This window comes from Paralichthys olivaceus, chromosome 17, assembly GCF_024713975.1.
Source record: "Paralichthys olivaceus isolate ysfri-2021 chromosome 17, ASM2471397v2, whole genome shotgun sequence".
Taxonomy (NCBI): domain Eukaryota; kingdom Metazoa; phylum Chordata; class Actinopteri; order Pleuronectiformes; family Paralichthyidae; genus Paralichthys; species Paralichthys olivaceus.
Genome location: NC_091109.1, coordinates 20686407 through 20706977, shown reverse-complemented (window position 1 = coordinate 20706977; position 20571 = coordinate 20686407). Strand labels below are relative to the sequence as shown.

General features: G+C 34.0%; 3 protein-coding genes and 2 long non-coding RNA genes across 6 annotated transcripts in view; 3 read left to right on the top strand and 2 right to left on the bottom strand.

Moving 5' to 3' along the window:
- The window catches only part of LOC138405223 (uncharacterized), a 23693-nt gene extending 10753 nt beyond the window's left edge, over window positions 1-12940 (bottom strand). The window contains exon 1 of the long non-coding RNA XR_011238891.1: window positions 12711-12940. This is a non-coding gene — a long non-coding RNA (uncharacterized lncRNA). The remainder of the gene's footprint in view (window positions 1-12710) is intronic.
- apodb (apolipoprotein Db) overlaps window positions 1-14620 on the top strand; it is a 19392-nt gene extending 4772 nt beyond the window's left edge. The window contains exons 4-5 of the mRNA XM_069512055.1: window positions 13496-13581; window positions 14083-14620. Of these exons, the coding sequence (XP_069368156.1) occupies window positions 13496-13581; window positions 14083-14315 (319 nt within the window). The 3' untranslated portion in view covers window positions 14316-14620. The remainder of the gene's footprint in view (window positions 1-13495; window positions 13582-14082) is intronic.
- LOC109641539 (uncharacterized) lies at window positions 13306-18691 on the bottom strand. Its single transcript, XR_002203598.2, has 3 exons — window positions 18582-18691; window positions 14047-14267; window positions 13306-13625 (listed from the first exon to the last, which is right to left on the bottom strand). It is a non-coding gene; the product is annotated as an uncharacterized lncRNA (long non-coding RNA).
- otos (otospiralin) lies at window positions 15182-17358 on the top strand. 2 transcript variants are annotated; one of them, XM_020106029.2, is made up of 4 exons: window positions 15182-15297; window positions 15448-15514; window positions 15951-15974; window positions 16931-17358. In XM_020106029.2, the coding sequence occupies exons 1-4, from the start codon at window positions 15253-15255 to the stop codon at window positions 17116-17118; spliced, it is 324 nt and encodes a 107-aa protein (XP_019961588.1). In that variant the 5' UTR covers window positions 15182-15252; the 3' UTR covers window positions 17119-17358. The 2 variants fall into 2 exon arrangements, with proteins under 2 accessions (XP_019961588.1, XP_069368155.1); XM_069512054.1 differs by having other exon boundaries at window positions 15219-15297; window positions 15442-15514.
- cops9 (COP9 signalosome subunit 9) lies at window positions 17934-20571 on the top strand. Its single transcript, XM_020106030.2, has 3 exons — window positions 17934-18130; window positions 18696-18768; window positions 20413-20571. Exons 1-3 carry the CDS (start codon window positions 18068-18070, stop codon window positions 20448-20450), a joined length of 174 nt encoding a protein of 57 aa, XP_019961589.1. The 5' UTR covers window positions 17934-18067; the 3' UTR covers window positions 20451-20571.

Genomic DNA, 20571 nt, shown 5'->3' with positions numbered 1-20571 from the left:
ATTTCAGACGACATACTAACCTATGACTTTTTTATCATATTTCAGACGACATACTAACCTATGACTTTTTTATCATATTTTGGACGACATACTAACCTATGACTTTTTTATCATATTTTGGACAACATACTAACCTATGACTTTTTTATCATATTTCAGACGACATACTAACCTATGACTTTTTTATCATATTTTGAACGACATACTAACCTATGACTTTTTTATCATATTTTGGACGACATAGTAACCTATGACTTTTTTATCATATTTCAGACGACATACTAACCTATGACTTTTTTATCATATTTTGAACGACATAGTAACCTATGACTTTTTTATCATATTTCGGACGACATACTAACCTATGACTTTTTTAATCGATTTTGGACGACATACTAACCTATGACTTTTTTATCATATTTCGGATGACATACTAACCTATGACTTTTTTATCATATTTCGGACGACATACTAACCTATGACTTTTTTTAATCGATTTTGGACGACATGGTAACCTATGACTTTTTTATCATATTTTGGACGACATACTAACCTATGACTTTTTATCATATTTCAGACGACATAGTAACCTATGACTTTTTTATCATATTTTGAACGACATAGTAACCTATGACTTTTTTATCATATTTCGGACGACATAGTAACCTATGACTTTTTTATCATATTTCGGACGACATAGTAACCTATGACTTTTTTATCATATTTCGGACGACATAGTAACCTATGACTTTTTTATCATATTTTGGACGACATACTAACCTATGACTTTTTTATCATATTTTGGACGACATACTAACCTATGACTTTTTTTAATCGATTTTGGACGACATGCTAACCTATGACTTTTTTAATCGATTTTGAACGACATAGTAACCTATGACTTTTTTATCATATTTTGAACGACATAGTAACCTATGACTTTTTTATCATATTTCAGACGACATAGTAACCTATGACTTTTTTATCATATTTTGAACGACATAGTAACCTATGACTTTTTTATCATATTTCTGACGACATACTAACCGATGACTTTTTTATCATATTTTGGACGACATACTAACCTATGACTTTTTTATCATATTTTGTACAACATACTAACCTATGACTTTTTTATCATATTTCGGACGACATACTAACCTATGACTTTTTTATCATATTTCGGACGACATACTAACCTATGACTTTTTTAAGCGATTTTGGACGACATGCTAACCTATGACTTTTTTAAGCGATTTTGAACGACATACTAACCTATGACTTTTTTATCATATTTCGGACGACATACTAACCTATGACTTTTTTATCATATTTTGGACGACATGCTAACCTATGACTTTTTTATCATATTTTGAACGACATAGTAACCTATGACTTTTTTATCATATTTTGAACGACATAGTAACCTATGACTTTTTTATCATATTTTGGACGACATAGTAACCTATGACTTTTTTATCATATTTCGGACGACATACTAACCTATGACTTTTTTATCATATTTCGGACGACATACTAACCTATGACTTTTTTAAGCGATTTTGGACGACATACTAACCTATGACTTTTTTATCATATTTCGGACGACATACTAACCTATGACTTTTTTAAGCGATTTTGAACGACATACTAACCTATGACTTTTTTATCATATTTCGGACGACATAGTAACCTATGACTTTTTTATCATATTTTGAACGACATAGTAACCTATGACTTTTTTATCATATTTCGGACGACATGCTAACCTATGACTTTTTTATCATATTTTGAACGACATAGTAACCTATGACTTTTTTATCATATTTTGAACGACATAGTAACCTATGACTTTTTTATCATATTTTGGACGACATAGTAACCTATGACTTTTTTATCATATTTCAGACGACATACTAACCTATGACTTTTTTATCATATTTCAGACGACATACTAACCTATGACTTTTTAAGCGATTTTGAACGACATACTAACCTATGACTTTTTAAGCGATTTTGAACGACATACTAACCTATGACTTTTTTTATCATATTTCGGACGACATACTAACCTATGACTTTTTTTAATCGATTTTGGACGACATACTAACCTATGACTTTTTTAATCGATTTTGGACGACATACTAACCGATGACTTTTTTATCATATTTTGGACGACATACTAACCTATGACTTTTTTATCATATTTTGGACGACATACTAACCTATGACTTTTTTATCATATTTTGGACGACATAGTAACCTATGACTTTTTTAAGCGATTTTGAACGACATAGTAACCTATGACTTTTTTATCATATTTCAGACGACATACTAACCTATGACTTTTTTATCATATTTTGGACGACATAGTAACCTATGACTTTTTTAAGCGATTTTGAACGACATAGTAACCTATGACTTTTTTATCATATTTCAGACGACATACTAACCTATGACTTTTTTATCATATTTCAGACGACATACTAACCTATGACTTTTTTATCATATTTCAGACGACATACTAACCTATGACTTTTTTATCATATTTTGGACGACATACTAACCTATGACTTTTTTATCATATTTTGGACAACATACTAACCTATGACTTTTTTATCATATTTCAGACGACATACTAACCTATGACTTTTTTATCATATTTTGAACGACATACTAACCTATGACTTTTTTATCATATTTTGGACGACATAGTAACCTATGACTTTTTTATCATATTTCAGACGACATACTAACCTATGACTTTTTTATCATATTTTGAACGACATAGTAACCTATGACTTTTTTATCATATTTCGGACGACATACTAACCTATGACTTTTTTAATCGATTTTGGACGACATACTAACCTATGACTTTTTTATCATATTTCGGATGACATACTAACCTATGACTTTTTTATCATATTTCGGACGACATACTAACCTATGACTTTTTTTAATCGATTTTGGACGACATGGTAACCTATGACTTTTTTATCATATTTTGGACGACATACTAACCTATGACTTTTTATCATATTTCAGACGACATAGTAACCTATGACTTTTTTATCATATTTTGAACGACATAGTAACCTATGACTTTTTTATCATATTTCGGACGACATAGTAACCTATGACTTTTTTATCATATTTCGGACGACATAGTAACCTATGACTTTTTTATCATATTTCGGACGACATAGTAACCTATGACTTTTTTATCATATTTTGGACGACATACTAACCTATGACTTTTTTATCATATTTTGGACGACATACTAACCTATGACTTTTTTTAATCGATTTTGGACGACATGCTAACCTATGACTTTTTTAATCGATTTTGAACGACATAGTAACCTATGACTTTTTTATCATATTTTGAACGACATAGTAACCTATGACTTTTTTATCATATTTCAGACGACATAGTAACCTATGACTTTTTTATCATATTTTGAACGACATAGTAACCTATGACTTTTTTATCATATTTCTGACGACATACTAACCGATGACTTTTTTATCATATTTTGGACGACATACTAACCTATGACTTTTTTATCATATTTTGTACAACATACTAACCTATGACTTTTTTATCATATTTCGGACGACATACTAACCTATGACTTTTTTATCATATTTCGGACGACATACTAACCTATGACTTTTTTAAGCGATTTTGGACGACATGCTAACCTATGACTTTTTTAAGCGATTTTGAACGACATACTAACCTATGACTTTTTTATCATATTTCGGACGACATACTAACCTATGACTTTTTTATCATATTTTGGACGACATGCTAACCTATGACTTTTTTATCATATTTTGAACGACATAGTAACCTATGACTTTTTTATCATATTTTGAACGACATAGTAACCTATGACTTTTTTATCATATTTTGGACGACATAGTAACCTATGACTTTTTTATCATATTTCAGACGACATACTAACCTATGACTTTTTTATCATATTTCAGACGACATACTAACCTATGACTTTTTAAGCGATTTTGAACGACATACTAACCTATGACTTTTTTATCATATTTTGGACGACATACTAACCGATGACTTTTTTATCATATTTCTGACGACATACTAACCTATGACTTTTTAAGCGATTTTGAACGACATACTAACCTATGACTTTTTTTATCATATTTCGGACGACATACTAACCTATGACTTTTTTTAATCGATTTTGGACGACATACTAACCTATGACTTTTTTAATCGATTTTGGACGACATACTAACCTATGACTTTTTTAATCGATTTTGGACGACATACTAACCTATGACTTTTTTATCATATTTTGGACGACATAGTAACCTATGACTTTTTTATCATATTTTGAACGACATACTAACCTATGACTTTTTTATCATATTTTGGACGACATACTAACCTATGACTTTTTTATCATATTTTGGACGACATAGTAACCTATGACTTTTTTAAGCGATTTTGAACGACATAGTAACCTATGACTTTTTTATCATATTTCAGACGACATACTAACCTATGACTTTTTTAAGCGATTTTGGACGACATGCTAACCTATGACTTTTTTAAGCGATTTTGAACGACATACTAACCTATGACTTTTTTATCATATTTCGGACGACATACTAACCTATGACTTTTTTATCATATTTTGGACGACATGCTAACCTATGACTTTTTTATCATATTTTGAACGACATAGTAACCTATGACTTTTTTATCATATTTTGGACGACATAGTAACCTATGACTTTTTTATCATATTTCAGACGACATACTAACCTATGACTTTTTTATCATATTTCAGACGACATACTAACCTATGACTTTTTAAGCGATTTTGAACGACATACTAACCTATGACTTTTTTATCATATTTTGGACGACATACTAACCGATGACTTTTTTATCATATTTCGGACGACATACTAACCTATGACTTTTTTTAATCGATTTTGGACGACATACTAACCTATGACTTTTTAAGCGATTTTGAACGACATACTAACCTATGACTTTTTTTATCATATTTCGGACGACATACTAACCTATGACTTTTTTTAATCGATTTTGGACGACATACTAACCTATGACTTTTTTAATCGATTTTGGACGACATACTAACCTATGACTTTTTTAATCGATTTTGGACGACATACTAACCTATGACTTTTTTATCATATTTTGGACGACATAGTAACCTATGACTTTTTTATCATATTTTGAACGACATACTAACCTATGACTTTTTTATCATATTTTGGACGACATACTAACCTATGACTTTTTTATCATATTTTGGACGACATAGTAACCTATGACTTTTTTAAGCGATTTTGAACGACATAGTAACCTATGACTTTTTTAAGCGATTTTGAACGACATAGTAACCTATGACTTTTTTATCATATTTCAGACGACATAGTAACCTATGACTTTTTTATCATATTTTGGACGACATACTAACCTATGACTTTTTTATCATATTTTGAACGACATACTAACCTATGACTTTTTTATCATATTTTGGACGACATAGTAACCTATGACTTTTTTATCATATTTCAGATGACATACTAACCTATGACTTTTTTATCATATTTTGGACGACATACTAACCTATGACTTTTTTATCATATTTCGGACAACATACTAACCTATGACTTTTTTATCATATTTCGGACGACATACTAACCTATGACTTTTTTATCATATTTCAGACGACATACTAACCTATGACTTTTTTATCATATTTTGAACGACATAGTAACCTATGACTTTTTTATCATATTTCGGACGACATAGTAACCTATGACTTTTTTATCATATTTCGGACGACATAGTAACCTATGACTTTTTTATCATATTTCGGACGACATAGTAACCTATGACTTTTTTATCATATTTTGGACGACATACTAACCTATGACTTTTTTATCATATTTTGGACGACATAGTAACCTATGACTTTTTTATCATATTTCGGACGACATAGTAACCTATGACTTTTTTATCATATTATTTCGGACGACATAGTAACCTATTACTTTTTTATCATATTTCGGACGACATACTAACCTATGACTTTTTTATCATATTTTGGACGACATAGTAACCTATGACTTTTTTATCATATTATTTCGGACGACATGGTAACCTATGACTTTTTTATCATATTTTGGACGACATACTAACCGATGACTTTTTTATCATATTTCGGACAACATAGTAACCTATGACTTTTTTATCATATTTCGGACGACATACTAACCTATGACTTTTTTAAGCGATTTTGAACGACATACTAACCTATGACTTTTTTATCATATTTCGGACGACATGCTAACCTATGACTTTTTTATCATATTTTGAACGACATAGTAACCTATGACTTTTTTATCATATTTCGGACGACATGCTAACCTATGACTTTTTTATCATATTTTGGACGACATAGTAACCTATGACTTTTTTATCATATTTCAGACGACATACTAACCTATGACTTTTTTAATCGATTTTGGACGACATACTAACCTATGACTTTTTTAATCGATTTTGGACGACATACTAACCTATGACTTTTTTATCATATTTTGGACGACATAGTAACCTATGACTTTTTTATCATATTTTGAACGACATACTAACCTATGACTTTTTTATCATATTTTGAACGACATAGTAACCTATGACTTTTTTATCATATTTTGGACGACATAGTAACCTATGACTTTTTTATCATATTTCAGACGACATACTAACCTATGACTTTTTTAATCGATTTTGGACGACATACTAACCTATGACTTTTTTAATCGATTTTGGACGACATACTAACCTATGACTTTTTTATCATATTTTGGACGACATAGTAACCTATGACTTTTTTATCATATTTTGAACGACATACTAACCTATGACTTTTTTATCATATTTTGGACGACATACTAACCTATGACTTTTTTATCATATTTTGGACAACATAGTAACCTATGACTTTTTTAAGCGATTTTGAACGACATAGTAACCTATGACTTTTTTATCATATTTTGGACGACATAGTAACCTATGACTTTTTTATCATATTTTGGACGACATACTAACCGATGACTTTTTTATCATATTTTGGACGACATAGTAACCTATGACTTTTTTATCATATTTCGGACAACATAGTAACCTATGACTTTTTTATCATATTTCGGACGACATACTAACCTATGACTTTTTTATCATATTTCGGACAACATACTAACCTATGACTTTTTAAGCGATTTTGAACGACATAGTAACCTATGACTTTTTTATCATATTTCGGACGACATAGTAACCTATGACTTTTTTATCATATTTTGGACGACATACTAACCTATGACTTTTTTATCATATTTCGGACAACATAGTAACCTATGACTTTTTTATCATATTTCGGACGACATGCTAACCTATGACTTTTTTATCATATTTTGGACGACATACTAACCTATGACTTTTTTATCATATTTTGAACGACATACTAACCTATGACTTTTTTATCATATTTTGGACGACATAGTAACCTATGACTTTTTTTATCATATTTCGGACGACATAGTAACCTATGACTTTTTTATCATATTTCGGACGACATAGTAACCTATGACTTTTTTATCATATTTCGGATGACATACTAACCTATGACTTTTTTAAGCGATTTTGGACGACATACTAACCTATGACTTTTTTAATCGATTTTGGACGACATACTAACCTATGACTTTTTTATCATATTTTGTACAACATACTAACCTATGACTTTTTTATCATATTTCGGACGACATACTAACCTATGACTTTTTTTAATCGATTTTGGACGACATGCTAACCTATGACTTTTTTAAGCGATTTTGAACGACATAGTAACCTATGACTTTTTTATCATATTTTGGACGACATACTAACCTATGACTTTTTTTAATCGATTTTGGACGACATGCTAACCTATGACTTTTTTATCATATTTCGGACGACATACTAACCTATGACTTTTTTTAATCGATTTTGGACGACATACTAACCTATGACTTTTTTAATCGATTTTGGACGACATACTAACCTATGACTTTTTTAATCGATTTTGGACGACATACTAACCTATGACTTTTTTATCATATTTTGGACGACATACTAACCTATGACTTTTTTATCATATTTCGGACGACATAGTAACCTATGACTTTTTTTATCATATTTTGTACAACATACTAACCTATGACTTTTTTATCATATTTTGAACGACATACTAACCTATGACTTTTTTATCATATTTTGAACGACATAGTAACCTATGACTTTTTTATCATATTTTGGACGACATAGTAACCTATGACTTTTTTATCATATTTCAGACGACATACTAACCTATGACTTTTTTATCATATTTCAGACGACATACTAACCTATGACTTTTTAAGCGATTTTGAACGACATACTAACCTATGACTTTTTTATCATATTTTGGACGACATACTAACCTATGACTTTTTTATCATATTTCGGACGACATAGTAACCTATGACTTTTTTTATCATATTTTGTACAACATACTAACCTATGACTTTTTTATCATATTTTGGACGACATACTAACCGATGACTTTTTTATCATATTTCGGACGACATACTAACCTATGACTTTTTTTAATCGATTTTGGACGACATACTAACCTATGACTTTTTTAATCGATTTTGGACGACATACTAACCTATGACTTTTTTAATCGATTTTGGACGACATACTAACCTATGACTTTTTTATCATATTTCGGACGACATACTAACCTATGACTTTTTAAGCGATTTTGAACGACATAGTAACCTATGACTTTTTTATCATATTTTGGACGACATAGTAACCTATGACTTTTTTATCATATTTTGAACGACATACTAACCTATGACTTTTTTATCATATTTTGGACGACATACTAACCTATGACTTTTTAAGCGATTTTGAACGACATAGTAACCTATGACTTTTTTATCATATTTCGGACGACATACTAACCTATGACTTTTTTATCATATTTTGAACGACATACTAACCTATGACTTTTTTATCATATTTTGGACGACATACTAACCTATGACTTTTTTATCATATTTTGGACGACATACTAACCTATGACTTTTTTATCATATTTCGGACGACATACTAACCTATGACTTTTTTATCATATTTTGAACGACATACTAACCTATGACTTTTTTATCATATTTTGGACGACATACTAACCTATGACTTTTTTAAGCGATTTTGAACGACATACTAACCTATGACTTTTTTATCATATTTTGGACGACATAGTAACCTATGACTTTTTTAAGCGATTTTGAACGACATAGTAACCTATGACTTTTTTATCATATTTCAGACGACATAGTAACCTATTACTTTTTTATCATATTTCGGACGACATACTAACCTATGACTTTTTTATCATATTTTGAACGACATACTAACCTATGACTTTTTTATCATATTTCGGACGACATAGTAACCTATTACTTTTTTATCATATTTCGGACGACATACTAACCGATGACTTTTTTAATCGATTTTGAACGACATAGTAACCTATGACTTTTTTATCATATTTTGGACGACATACTAACCTATGACTTTTTTATCATATTTCGGACGACATACTAACCTATGACTTTTTTATCATATTTCGGACGACATACTAACCTATGACTTTTTAAGCGATTTTGAACGACATAGTAACCTATGACTTTTTTATCATATTTCGGACGACATAGTAACCTATGACTTTTTTATCATATTTCGGACGACATACTAACCTATGACTTTTTTATCATATTTTGAACGACATACTAACCTATGACTTTTTTATCATATTTCGGACGACATACTAACCTATGACTTTTTTATCATATTTTGAACGACATACTAACCTATGACTTTTTTATCATATTTCGGACGACATACTAACCTATGACTTTTTTATCATATTTTGAACGACATACTAACCTATGACTTTTTTATCATATTTCGGACGACATAGTAACCTATGACTTTTTTATCATATTTTGAACGACAAGCTAACCTATGACTTTTTTATCATATTTTGGACGACATACTAACCTATGACTTTTTTATCATATTTCGGACGACATAGTAACCTATGACTTTTTTATCATATTTTGAACGACATAGTAACCTATGACTTTTTTATCATATTTTGGACGACATACTAACCTATGACTTTTTTATCATATTTTGAACGACATACTAACCTATGACTTTTTTATCATATTTTGGACGACATAGTAACCTATGACTTTTTTATCATATTTCGGACGACATACTAACCTATGACTTTTTTATCATATTTTGTACAACATACTAACCTATGACTTTTTTTATCATATTTCGGATGACATACTAACCTATGACTTTTTTATCATATTTCGGACGACATACTAACCTATGACTTTTTTATCATATTTTGGACGACATACTAACCTATGACTTTTTTAAGCGATTTTGGACGACATGCTAACCTATGACTTTTTTAATCGATTTTGGACGACATACTAACCTATGACTTTTTTATCATATTTTGGACGACATACTAACCTATGACTTTTTTATCATATTTTGGACGACATACTAACCTATGACTTTTTTATCATATTTCGGACGACATACTAACCTATGACTTTTTTATCATATTTCGGACGACATACTAACCTATGACTTTTTTAATCGATTTTGGACGACATACTAACCTATGACTTTTTTATCATATTTTGGACGACATAGTAACCTATGACTTTTTTATCATATTTCAGACGACATACTAACCTATGACTTTTTTATCATATTTCAGACGACATAGTAACCTATGACTTTTTTATCATATTTTGGATGACATAGTAACCTATGACTTTTTTAAGCGATTTTGAACGACATACTAACCTATGACTTTTTTATCATATTTCGGACGACATAGTAACCTATGACTTTTTTATCATATTTCGGACGACATAGTAACCTATGACTTTTTTATCATATTTCGGACGACATACTAACCTATGACTTTTTTGTCATATTTCGGACGACATACTAACCTATGACTTTTTTATCATATTTTGGACGACATACTAACCTATGACTTTTTTATCATATTTTGGACGACATACTAACCTATGACTTTTTTGTCATATTTCGGACGACATAGTAACCTATGACTTTTTTATCATATTTCGGACGACATACTAACCTATGACTTTTTTATTATATTTCGGACGACATACTAACCTATGACTTTTTTATCATATTTTGGACAACATACTAACCTATGACTTTTTTATCATATTTTGGACGACATAGTAACCTATGACTTTTTTGTCATATTTCGGACGACATAGTAACCCATGACTTTTTTATCATATTTTGGACGACATACTAACCTATGACTTTTTTATCATATTTCAGACGACATACTAACCTATGACTTTTTTATCATATTTCGGACGACATACTAACCTATGACTTTTTTAAGCGATTTTGGACGACATACTAACCTATGACTTTTTTATCATATTTCAGACGACATACTAACCTATGACTTTTTTATCATATTTCGGACGACATACTAACCTATGACTTTTTTAAGCGATTTTGGACGACATAGTAACCTATGACTTTTTTATCATATTTTGGACGACATACTAACCTATGACTTTTTTATCATATTTTGGACGACATACTAACCTATGACTTTTTTATCATATTTCGGACGACATAGTAACCTATGACTTTTTTATCATATTTCGGACGACATACTGACCTATGACTTTTTTATCATATTTCGGACGACATACTAACCTATGACTTTTTTATCATATTTCGAACGACATACTAACCTATGACTTTTTTATCATATTTCAGACGACATGCTAACCTATGACCTTTTTTATCATATTTCGGACGACATAGTAACCTATGACTTTTTTAAGCGATTTTGGACGACATACTAACCTATGACTTTTTTATCATATTATAGACGACATACTAACCTATGACTTTTTAATCATATTTCGGACGACATACTAACCTATGACTTTATCATATTTCGGACGACATGCTAACCTATGACCCCAGGTTCCTCTTCAGCACTGTAGCCTGGCTGACAGAAAGTCACACCTCTTCTGACCCATCTATTCCTCTAGATCTGAGAAGCAATGACTTCATGAGCTTCTTCGCTAATACAATTACAACCTTTAGGGATAAAATCCACCACCTCCTCCCAGTGAATAACACTGAGACATTGTCTGGTCCTGAAACCATAGCAGCAGATTTATGTCTAAACAAATTTTACTCTATTGATCTTCCTGAACTGACCTCGTTAGTTTCATCATCTAAACCAACTACTTGTCAGCTAGACTCTGTTCCAACTAGACTTTTTAAAGAAGTCCTCCCTCTAATTGACAGTTCCATTTTAAATCAGATTAATATGTCTTTGCTAACCGGCTACGTACCACACACACACACACACACACACACACACACACACACACACACACACACACACACACATATTGTAATATAATATACAGCCATATTGTGCCAGTGTTGTCTTCCACTGTGTTGATTGTGAAGCTGCAGTTACCTGTGGTGGATCCGAACAGAGACCAGCTCCAGCTCCAGGTGTTAAACTACAAACAGTTTGAAACTGATCCCAGAAACGTGTTGAATTCACCGAGCAGCAGATTATAACTTCTCTTCTTCGTTTCCTGAATCTTTTCCTGAATCTTTTCCTCTCAGCTTGAATTTAGAGACAAAACTAATCAAAACAAAACATTCCGCTCTACGCGTCTCACACACACGACTTCCTCTTCCGGGTTGGTTCAGTCACGTCACGCCATACTGCTACCTGGTCTACACCTGAGTGAGGTCACAGATCACAGCGACACCTGGTGTCCACTCCGAGAACAGCACTCTCCGCCGTGGTTCAATGATTTGCAATGATTTTCGAAACTTGCAGAGTTCGTGTGTTTGTATGTATTTGTACGTGTTTGTATGTATTTGTACGTGTTGGGACTTTCTGCAGCAAACGTGTCTCAAGTTGATGAAGTTCTTTTCTTAAATTGTGTTTTTCTTCTCTTCACCTCGAGCTCTCTGGGCCACCGCAGGTTACAGGTGTGTTAAAAGAGATATAGAAGAAAAAACATACTCGATTAGTTCTTAAAGTAAAACGTGAAATCTTTCTGGTAGTTTTTTGTTTAATCAAGCTGGAAAATAAACCCACAAACCAACAACAATAAAATCCTGTGCTGTGTTTAACTGCTGGTTAAACTGGTCACTGAGTGTCTGTGGAAAGAATTAACTCCAGAAACAAAAGGATGAAGTGATGTCAGTTCAACAAGGCGTCATTCTTCTGTCTCTGTGTCTCAGTCAGGGCAAGACGAGGACAGGCGAAGGGACAGCGGTGGTTCGGGACCCGAGAGAAGCAGCCAAGCTCGGAGTCAGCTTCTCGTACTGTGAGAACTTTTCTTCTTCCTCCTCTTTGTTTTCCTCTTCACCTCTGGAGGAGTAAAGAGACAAACAGACGGGATGATACACATGCCTCACGAATGACGATGACACAGCAGCACAACGTCAGGGACAATGAGCTCGTCTGTCTGAGTCTGCGGAAGCTTCACATCAGTTCTCGTCCTCGTAGATCTCACTTCACGCTTGTGTCCTTCGACTCAAATCTCACTGGATTAAGATTTTAAGATTTAAACGATGACGAGTTTTGATGCTGAAATAACATCTGTACACAAACATCTGCAGCTTTGTGAACATCACTTTGCCCAAACTGCAGAAAACTAATTCATCCATCATTCATCGTATTTGACCATTTATTGGAGAATGAACAGGACATTTTATACGAATTTCTTCCAACTTTTAATTTGAAAATAGTTCTGATGAACACATTTTGTTTTTTAATTCATGATTCTCACCCTCATCTTCTTTCTCTCTGTGACCTTTGCCCCCAGTCACTCCCTACAGTCCATACTGGGTTCTGAGCACTGACTACACCAATTTCACCATCGTGTACTCGTGCAATGACGTCCTCCGCCTGTTCCACATCGACTTCGCCTGGATCCTCAGCCGCTCTCGCTTCATGCCTCAGGAGAAGGTGCAGCAGGCCAAACACCTGATGATCAGCGAAGGGATCGACCTGTCCAGGATGAAGGCCACAGATCAGACGGGCTGCAAAGATGACTGATGGAGACTTTACATCAAATAAAAGTCATCTGCAGTGTTTATGTGTTTAAAATATATTTTTATATTTTAATTCTGTCTTAGCTGCTCGGGACTTTAAAGATGAAACTGATTTAGTAAAACTCACATTAACCCCTCGGCCTGTTTCTCATGGTTTTGTTTTACTTGGCAATGTTCTCACACTGAAACTATGAATATATTGTTTTTCATACTCCAGAAGTGAATCTTATATCATTCACAACAATGTTTTCTTTTTGGAATCAAACAATGAAATAATCTTTATCTGTGTAATAAAGATTTATTCCTTCAGCTGTTGTTGACTCTCACGGTCTTTCTTTACAAATACGTTCAACATTCAGGTGATTTTCCTCAGAAGCAAAGATGAAAATACATGAATTATAAAACAACATTCGACAACAGGAATACTTTTCATTATGAAGTAACCTGCAAATCCAGAGATATTCAGTTTATTATCATTAATCTTTGATAATATCCTTATCAAAAAATTATATATATCTATATATATCCAAACCCCTTTACTAAATAATAATATTTATTTGTATAGCACTTGTCTTAACAAATCTGTTTTTATCTACGAATCATTTGAATTAAAAAGTCTTAAAGTCTCAGCTGACCAGTCCAAACCTCCTGAAACTGTGTTTATCTGTGATTCCTGCTGAATAAACCACAAATACTGTAAATACATGAAGTACACACGTTCATATGGCTCCTACAGTCGTTAACAAAGTGACGTTAAAACCCTTCACATACGTGAACATCACACAAAGTTAAAGATGTGTGTCCTGACAAACCAAGTCTTGTAATGTGACACTAAAAATGTGTGTGTGTGTGTGTGTGTGTGTGTGTGTGTGTGTGTGTCTTCCTCTGCTGAACCCCCCAACCCCCCCACACACACACCACAGACCACAGTGGACCAGTGGATGATCGGCAGCACCTCTCTGCACGGCTTCACAAACCAGTTACAGGTAAAACATCTGCACAATTTCATTTTTAACATGGAAACCTGAAAACTGTCTACAAGACGCTGCCGCTGGTATTTTTTTTTCACCATTTGAGTTTATTGATTTGAATTTAAGACAAAATAAAACTGAGCATGATGGACTTTTTCGTTACAGGAGGTAAAGATGAAGCTGTCGGTCTGGATCAGTCTTCTCCTCTGCCTCTTTATCTGTTATTTCACAGGTGAGCTGCGTCTTTGTGTCAAACTCTCCTTCTAATGATGACTGTATGATATTAGAAGATACTCATATGGATGCAACTACAGTTTATTTTTATATCTATACAGAAGTAACAGGTTAACGAGGTTAAGACATTAGACCAAGGTTGATAAATGTACGTACAGATGTTTTTTTAAATCGTGTGTGATTCTCCCAGATGTGACAGTGCTGCATTTGTTTTGAGTGACTGCGTGTGTACAAAGAGGAGTCTGTGTGTGTCTGTGTGTGTCTGTGTGTGTGTTTGTGTAATAATATTTGAGGAGGGATCCTGTGCTCCACTGGGAGAAAGCTCAGTTTTCCGTTTTGCGGACCTGAATCCTGTCTTTGTGACTGAAAATCCCTGGAATGCTCGGGAATGTTTATTTTCCTCTCTCTCTCTTTCTCTCTCCTCTTCTCCACAGATGCCAGAGTCATCCCCGAAGGAGGTAACTCTACACAAATAACATATATTTCTTTAAATACACGTCATATTTCACTAAGAAAACCAAAAATATTTGATATACTATAGATATTTACATTATTTATTTTCAGCCATTTATTCGCTCAGTCAGTCTCAAACAGACGGTCCAAAATTTCTGCTAAATATATTTTAGTTAAAAACTAAACTTTACTGGATATATAAAGTAGAATGCACCAAAATAAAAGTTGGAAGTATGTGTGCGGTGGACTCTGCTGCTCTGAGCTCTCACTCCTGCTGTCTCTGGTAAACACAGAATCTATCAGTAGTCCAAAAGGCACAGAAATCAAACCTTCGCTCGATGCAACATTCCTCACCCTCATGTTGCTCCAGCTGTCTGCGGTTCTCTACCTGGTCTCAGGATTCTTCACTCAACTGAAAGGACTGATATCTGAGACAGAAGCTCAGTCATCAGTTCTTATCCTGCAGGTTCTATCAGAGGCCTTTGACACAGTGAACCACCGTATCTCGTCTGATACGAGCCTCTCCTGCGTGTTTGGTTAGACTTCGTATCTAAACGGGCTGATGCTCCTTCACTCCATTTAAATAAAGATTTTACTGCAGCTCAAACACATTTTTTAACTAAATAGCAGCTTATGTATTTCAAGTATCGTGTCCGAACATTTACTAACAGTCTGCTCAACAACAGACGTCAGTCCAGGGCAGAGTGAGTGGTGCGTCAGTATCCTGTACATGTGCAGGTGTGGTTCACATTCCCCTGAGAAGTAAAACTTGTTCTTCATCTCTTTTCATCTTCAGACAAAGTATTTTCTTCTTTGTGTGAAGGTTGTGACCTTCAGGGGAAATTACAAAAGACCGACGGAACCCGAGCAGCATTAGAGAAGCTAAATATCAACATTAAATAACTGGAGGATTGTGATTACAGGTTATATAACAGTGAGTGCGCTTGTGTTTGTTGTATAGTGCCGTACGACGAAGCACCAGCTGTTCCCTACTGGCCCTACTCCACCTCCGACTTCTGGAACTACATTGAATACTTCAAATCGATCGGTGCCTACAACCACATCAACGAAATGGCCCGGGCCTTCTACGCCCACCAGCCCCTCGGAGACACCCTGGGATACGGGACCAACGCGGGACATGAGCACTGAGGAGGGGGAAGGGAGCAAGGAGGGAAAGACAGGATGTAGCAGCTCCTTTTTAACCCAAAGCAGTTATGAAGGAATGCATCTCTTAGCTTGACAGAAAGGAAACGAGTAAATGGAAGCATATAACATACTGTGTTATTATAGCAAACAAGTAGAGTTCAGAGGTAGTGAGAAGGAAGATATGTAGAATTGTACTGTATCTTCATGTAATATGCCACAAATAAACATTATTCAAGTATCTAAGGAGCGCTATAAATTCCATCATACTTTTTCATATTTTAGTTTTTCTTATTATTTAGTTTTCTGTCTTTAAATGTAAACAACTTTTTCAAGTTTCACTTCATCTGCCAGTCATAGGGATCTCTTTTTATAAATGATTATATTATATTATTATATATATATAACATAATATACATTTGATTTGCATTCATTTATTATCAATGTTGTTATTCTACTATATAAAATACTAGGCTGGCAACAACGGAAATACTTTTCATTATTAATCTGCAGATTATTATTATTAATAATACAATAATTAGTTCCTCGCTAAATTAAATAACACCAATAATTACATTGAATATATAATTGAAATCACTTAATTTCCATATATTCATTTATTTTCTTCTTTTAGGTATTATCCCAGCTGTGGATTTATTTACTGACACAAACATAATGTGGATCAGATGCATATGAATTATTACTGTTATTGAAATAATAAGATAAAACATTAATATAACGGATGTAGACATTTTTACTGTAACACAACCACGGTGTGCTAACGAGAGCGCGGAACACTCGCAACACGCCTGTGGCAACAGCCCGGACACAGTTTGGTGTTGCACCACATTTGTTTTGTTTACGGATGCCGGGAAGCTAACTTGAGTTAGCCACTAACTTATAGCCACGGGGTGTTTTTAAAAAGCAGCAGCTGATCGATTGAGATTAAAACAGAATGAAACCTGCGGTGGACGAGATGTTTCCCGAGGGAGCGGGTCCCTACGTGGACCTGGACGAGGTTTGTGGATTAGGGAGCTAGTTAGCATTAGCCGGTCGCTAATGTCATAATCCACTCAGGAGCAGGAGGTTTTGTTTAAGTCGAATCCTTTAATATATTTCAGATGTTCAGTGTTTCTGCGGCTGCTGCAGAAACTTAAAGACACTTTACATCGTTGTCACGTTTGTTTTTCATTTGCATTCGTTTATTTGACTGTAAAACACAAAGTACCTTCATTACTGTCAAAGCTGAAATTAAAATAATAAAGATAACATGGTCACGTCTATTATTTAGTCTCCTCAGTTCATTGTGTTTAATGCTGAAGCTGAAACCCGGTTTTATTAACTCATCAGTGGAAAAGACTAGAGTGAAGTTTACTTCATGTAAATCACAGAAGAGAAATAAATCCTTAAAGAAGCTGGAGTCTGCAAACGTGTGACAGTTTTAAAGGATTGTTAGATCATCACGTTACCTGATGGTTCATTGTTGCAGCTCTGGATTGTTCACTCAGGGTTATTTATATGTGTGTGTGTGTGTGTGTGTGTGTGTGTGTCATATAACCTGTTGTACTGCTGCATGTTCACAGGCAGGAGGCAGCAGCGGTCTGCTAATGGATCTGGCAGCCAATGAAAAAGCAGTTCACTCGGATTTCTTTAATGGTAACACACACAAACACACAAAAACACACACAGCAAAGTTTGTGACTTAGACACTTTGGAGTGTTTGTGTTAACACGTGTTTATGTCTGAACATTTCTTTATTTTTGCAGCAGCATGAACTCATCTAAATTAAAAATTCGCTTCACTTTAATTAAAAGTTGTCCAACAATCACATTTATTCGGTCATATAAAGCTTAAACCTGAAGTCAAACTTTGAAGCTAATCAATTCAAACACATTTAAATTAAACCTCAGACTATTAAAAATAATCCCTTAAAGCAGCAGCAGCAGCAGCATCATGCCACTAATTAGACTTAGGTTCTTATGGAACAGATATTCAGAGTGTTTCAATATCGTTTCAGTAATGTGAAAAGGTAAAAGGGTGAAACCAGATTACTGAAGAGCTGCATGGAAACTGGAGCTTTGGTGTAAGCACGTTATGCAGTTTCCTGCTTTAACCGCATCGTCTCCTCAAATTAACCCTCAGAAATCCAGTCGTTCGCCCAGTAAACACCAGTGAATGTGCGAGAAGACAAAAAAAACCCACAAAGCCAATCTGTTTTCTGTCTTGCAGCGTTGGCTGCAGGCAAAACAATTCTGGCTCAGCAGCACATGACCTAGAAAAAAAAAAAAAAGAGCTGATTGTTAAAAAGAGGGGAATGAAAGAAGAGAAAAAACAGGGAGGAAGGAAAAGAGTTGAGAAGAAGACGGTAAAGTGAGTTTATAGCTGCTGTAAGACTGAAACTCAGCAGGACACCTCGCCAGTCAGCTGCTTTTAAAACACACACACAGTCTCCTTCAATCAAGTGGGTTGTTAACATTGCTAAAACCGACATTCAGAGGGTTTTCTCGTGCGACATGTTTCAGCCCGTGACACTAACTATTGAAAATGTTTCATTCACGAATAAATGCAGCTGATAAATAAATGTCCTGGTTTGCATCAAGTTAAGAAATTCAATAATATTTCACAGAATACAAAACCAGAATCTAATCAAGTTATCAAATCAGAATCCTTTGTCGAATCCCACGATGAGACGTAAACTCTGATCTTTGTTATGTTCCGATCTCAGAATGTCACGTTCTACGTCACTCGCACTAAATCGATACGAGGACGACGCTGCTCGTTTCGGTGACTCTCAACCTTTTGAGTTGTGACCGACCAGTGTGATCAGGATGAAAGTTTCTCTCTGGCACCTGAAGCAAACTTTACAAACGAAGTTTTGGGTTTTGTTCAAGCAGCTGTAAGGAAATGTGACGCTGACAGGAAACAACCTCGGCTACTTACTGTTTTCACTTTTATTTGTGTGACCATCATTTGTTCGACCAGTGACGAGTAGAATTGTCTCAGTTTCAGTCCTCAATGCTGAAGTTGGTTTTTGAAGAAGAAATGTGGACGTCTTGTTCTCATGTGTTTGGCCACGTGTTAAAGTATAAATAAGCAAAAGTCAAAGCCAGATAAGTTTTCACCACAGGATCAATGTCTTGAGAAGTTTTATTTGATCCAAACTCAGCAGCTTAAGTGAAAAAAGTGGTAATATACAGCTGAGGAGTGGGAGTTCTGGTGAAACAGCTGGATTCATTGTAACCCTGCTCTCTTCCTCTCCTCTTTCTCTCCATCTTCTCCTCCTCTGGTCTCCATCTGCAGATTTTGAGGATCTTTTCGACGACGATGACCTGCAGTGACGACAACACCAGAACACCTGCGTGATCGTGTATATATCAAAAAAAGATTTGTGTAGAATTCTAAATAGGAGCTTTCTCTTATTTGTACAGCCCCCCCCCTCCTCCTATATGTGAGTCACCA

Bases quoted from the DNA above. Each gene is read 5' to 3' on its own strand.
- otos (XM_069512054.1), top strand. From the start codon at position 15,253: ATGATCGGCAGCACCTCTCTGCACGGCTTCACAAACCAGTTACAG. The intron at 15,298-15,441 runs GTAAAACATCTG...TGGACTTTTTCG, and splicing joins GCTTCACAAACCAGTTACAG to TTACAGGAGGTAAAGATGAA. The intron at 15,515-15,950 runs GTGAGCTGCGTC...TCTTCTCCACAG, and splicing joins CTTTATCTGTTATTTCACAG to ATGCCAGAGTCATCCCCGAA.
- cops9 (XM_020106030.2), top strand. From the start codon at position 18,068: ATGAAACCTGCGGTGGACGAGATGTTTCCCGAGGGAGCGGGTCCCTAC. The intron at 18,131-18,695 runs GTTTGTGGATTA...GCATGTTCACAG, and splicing joins CCTACGTGGACCTGGACGAG to GCAGGAGGCAGCAGCGGTCT. The intron at 18,769-20,412 runs GTAACACACACA...CTCCATCTGCAG, and splicing joins TCACTCGGATTTCTTTAATG to ATTTTGAGGATCTTTTCGAC.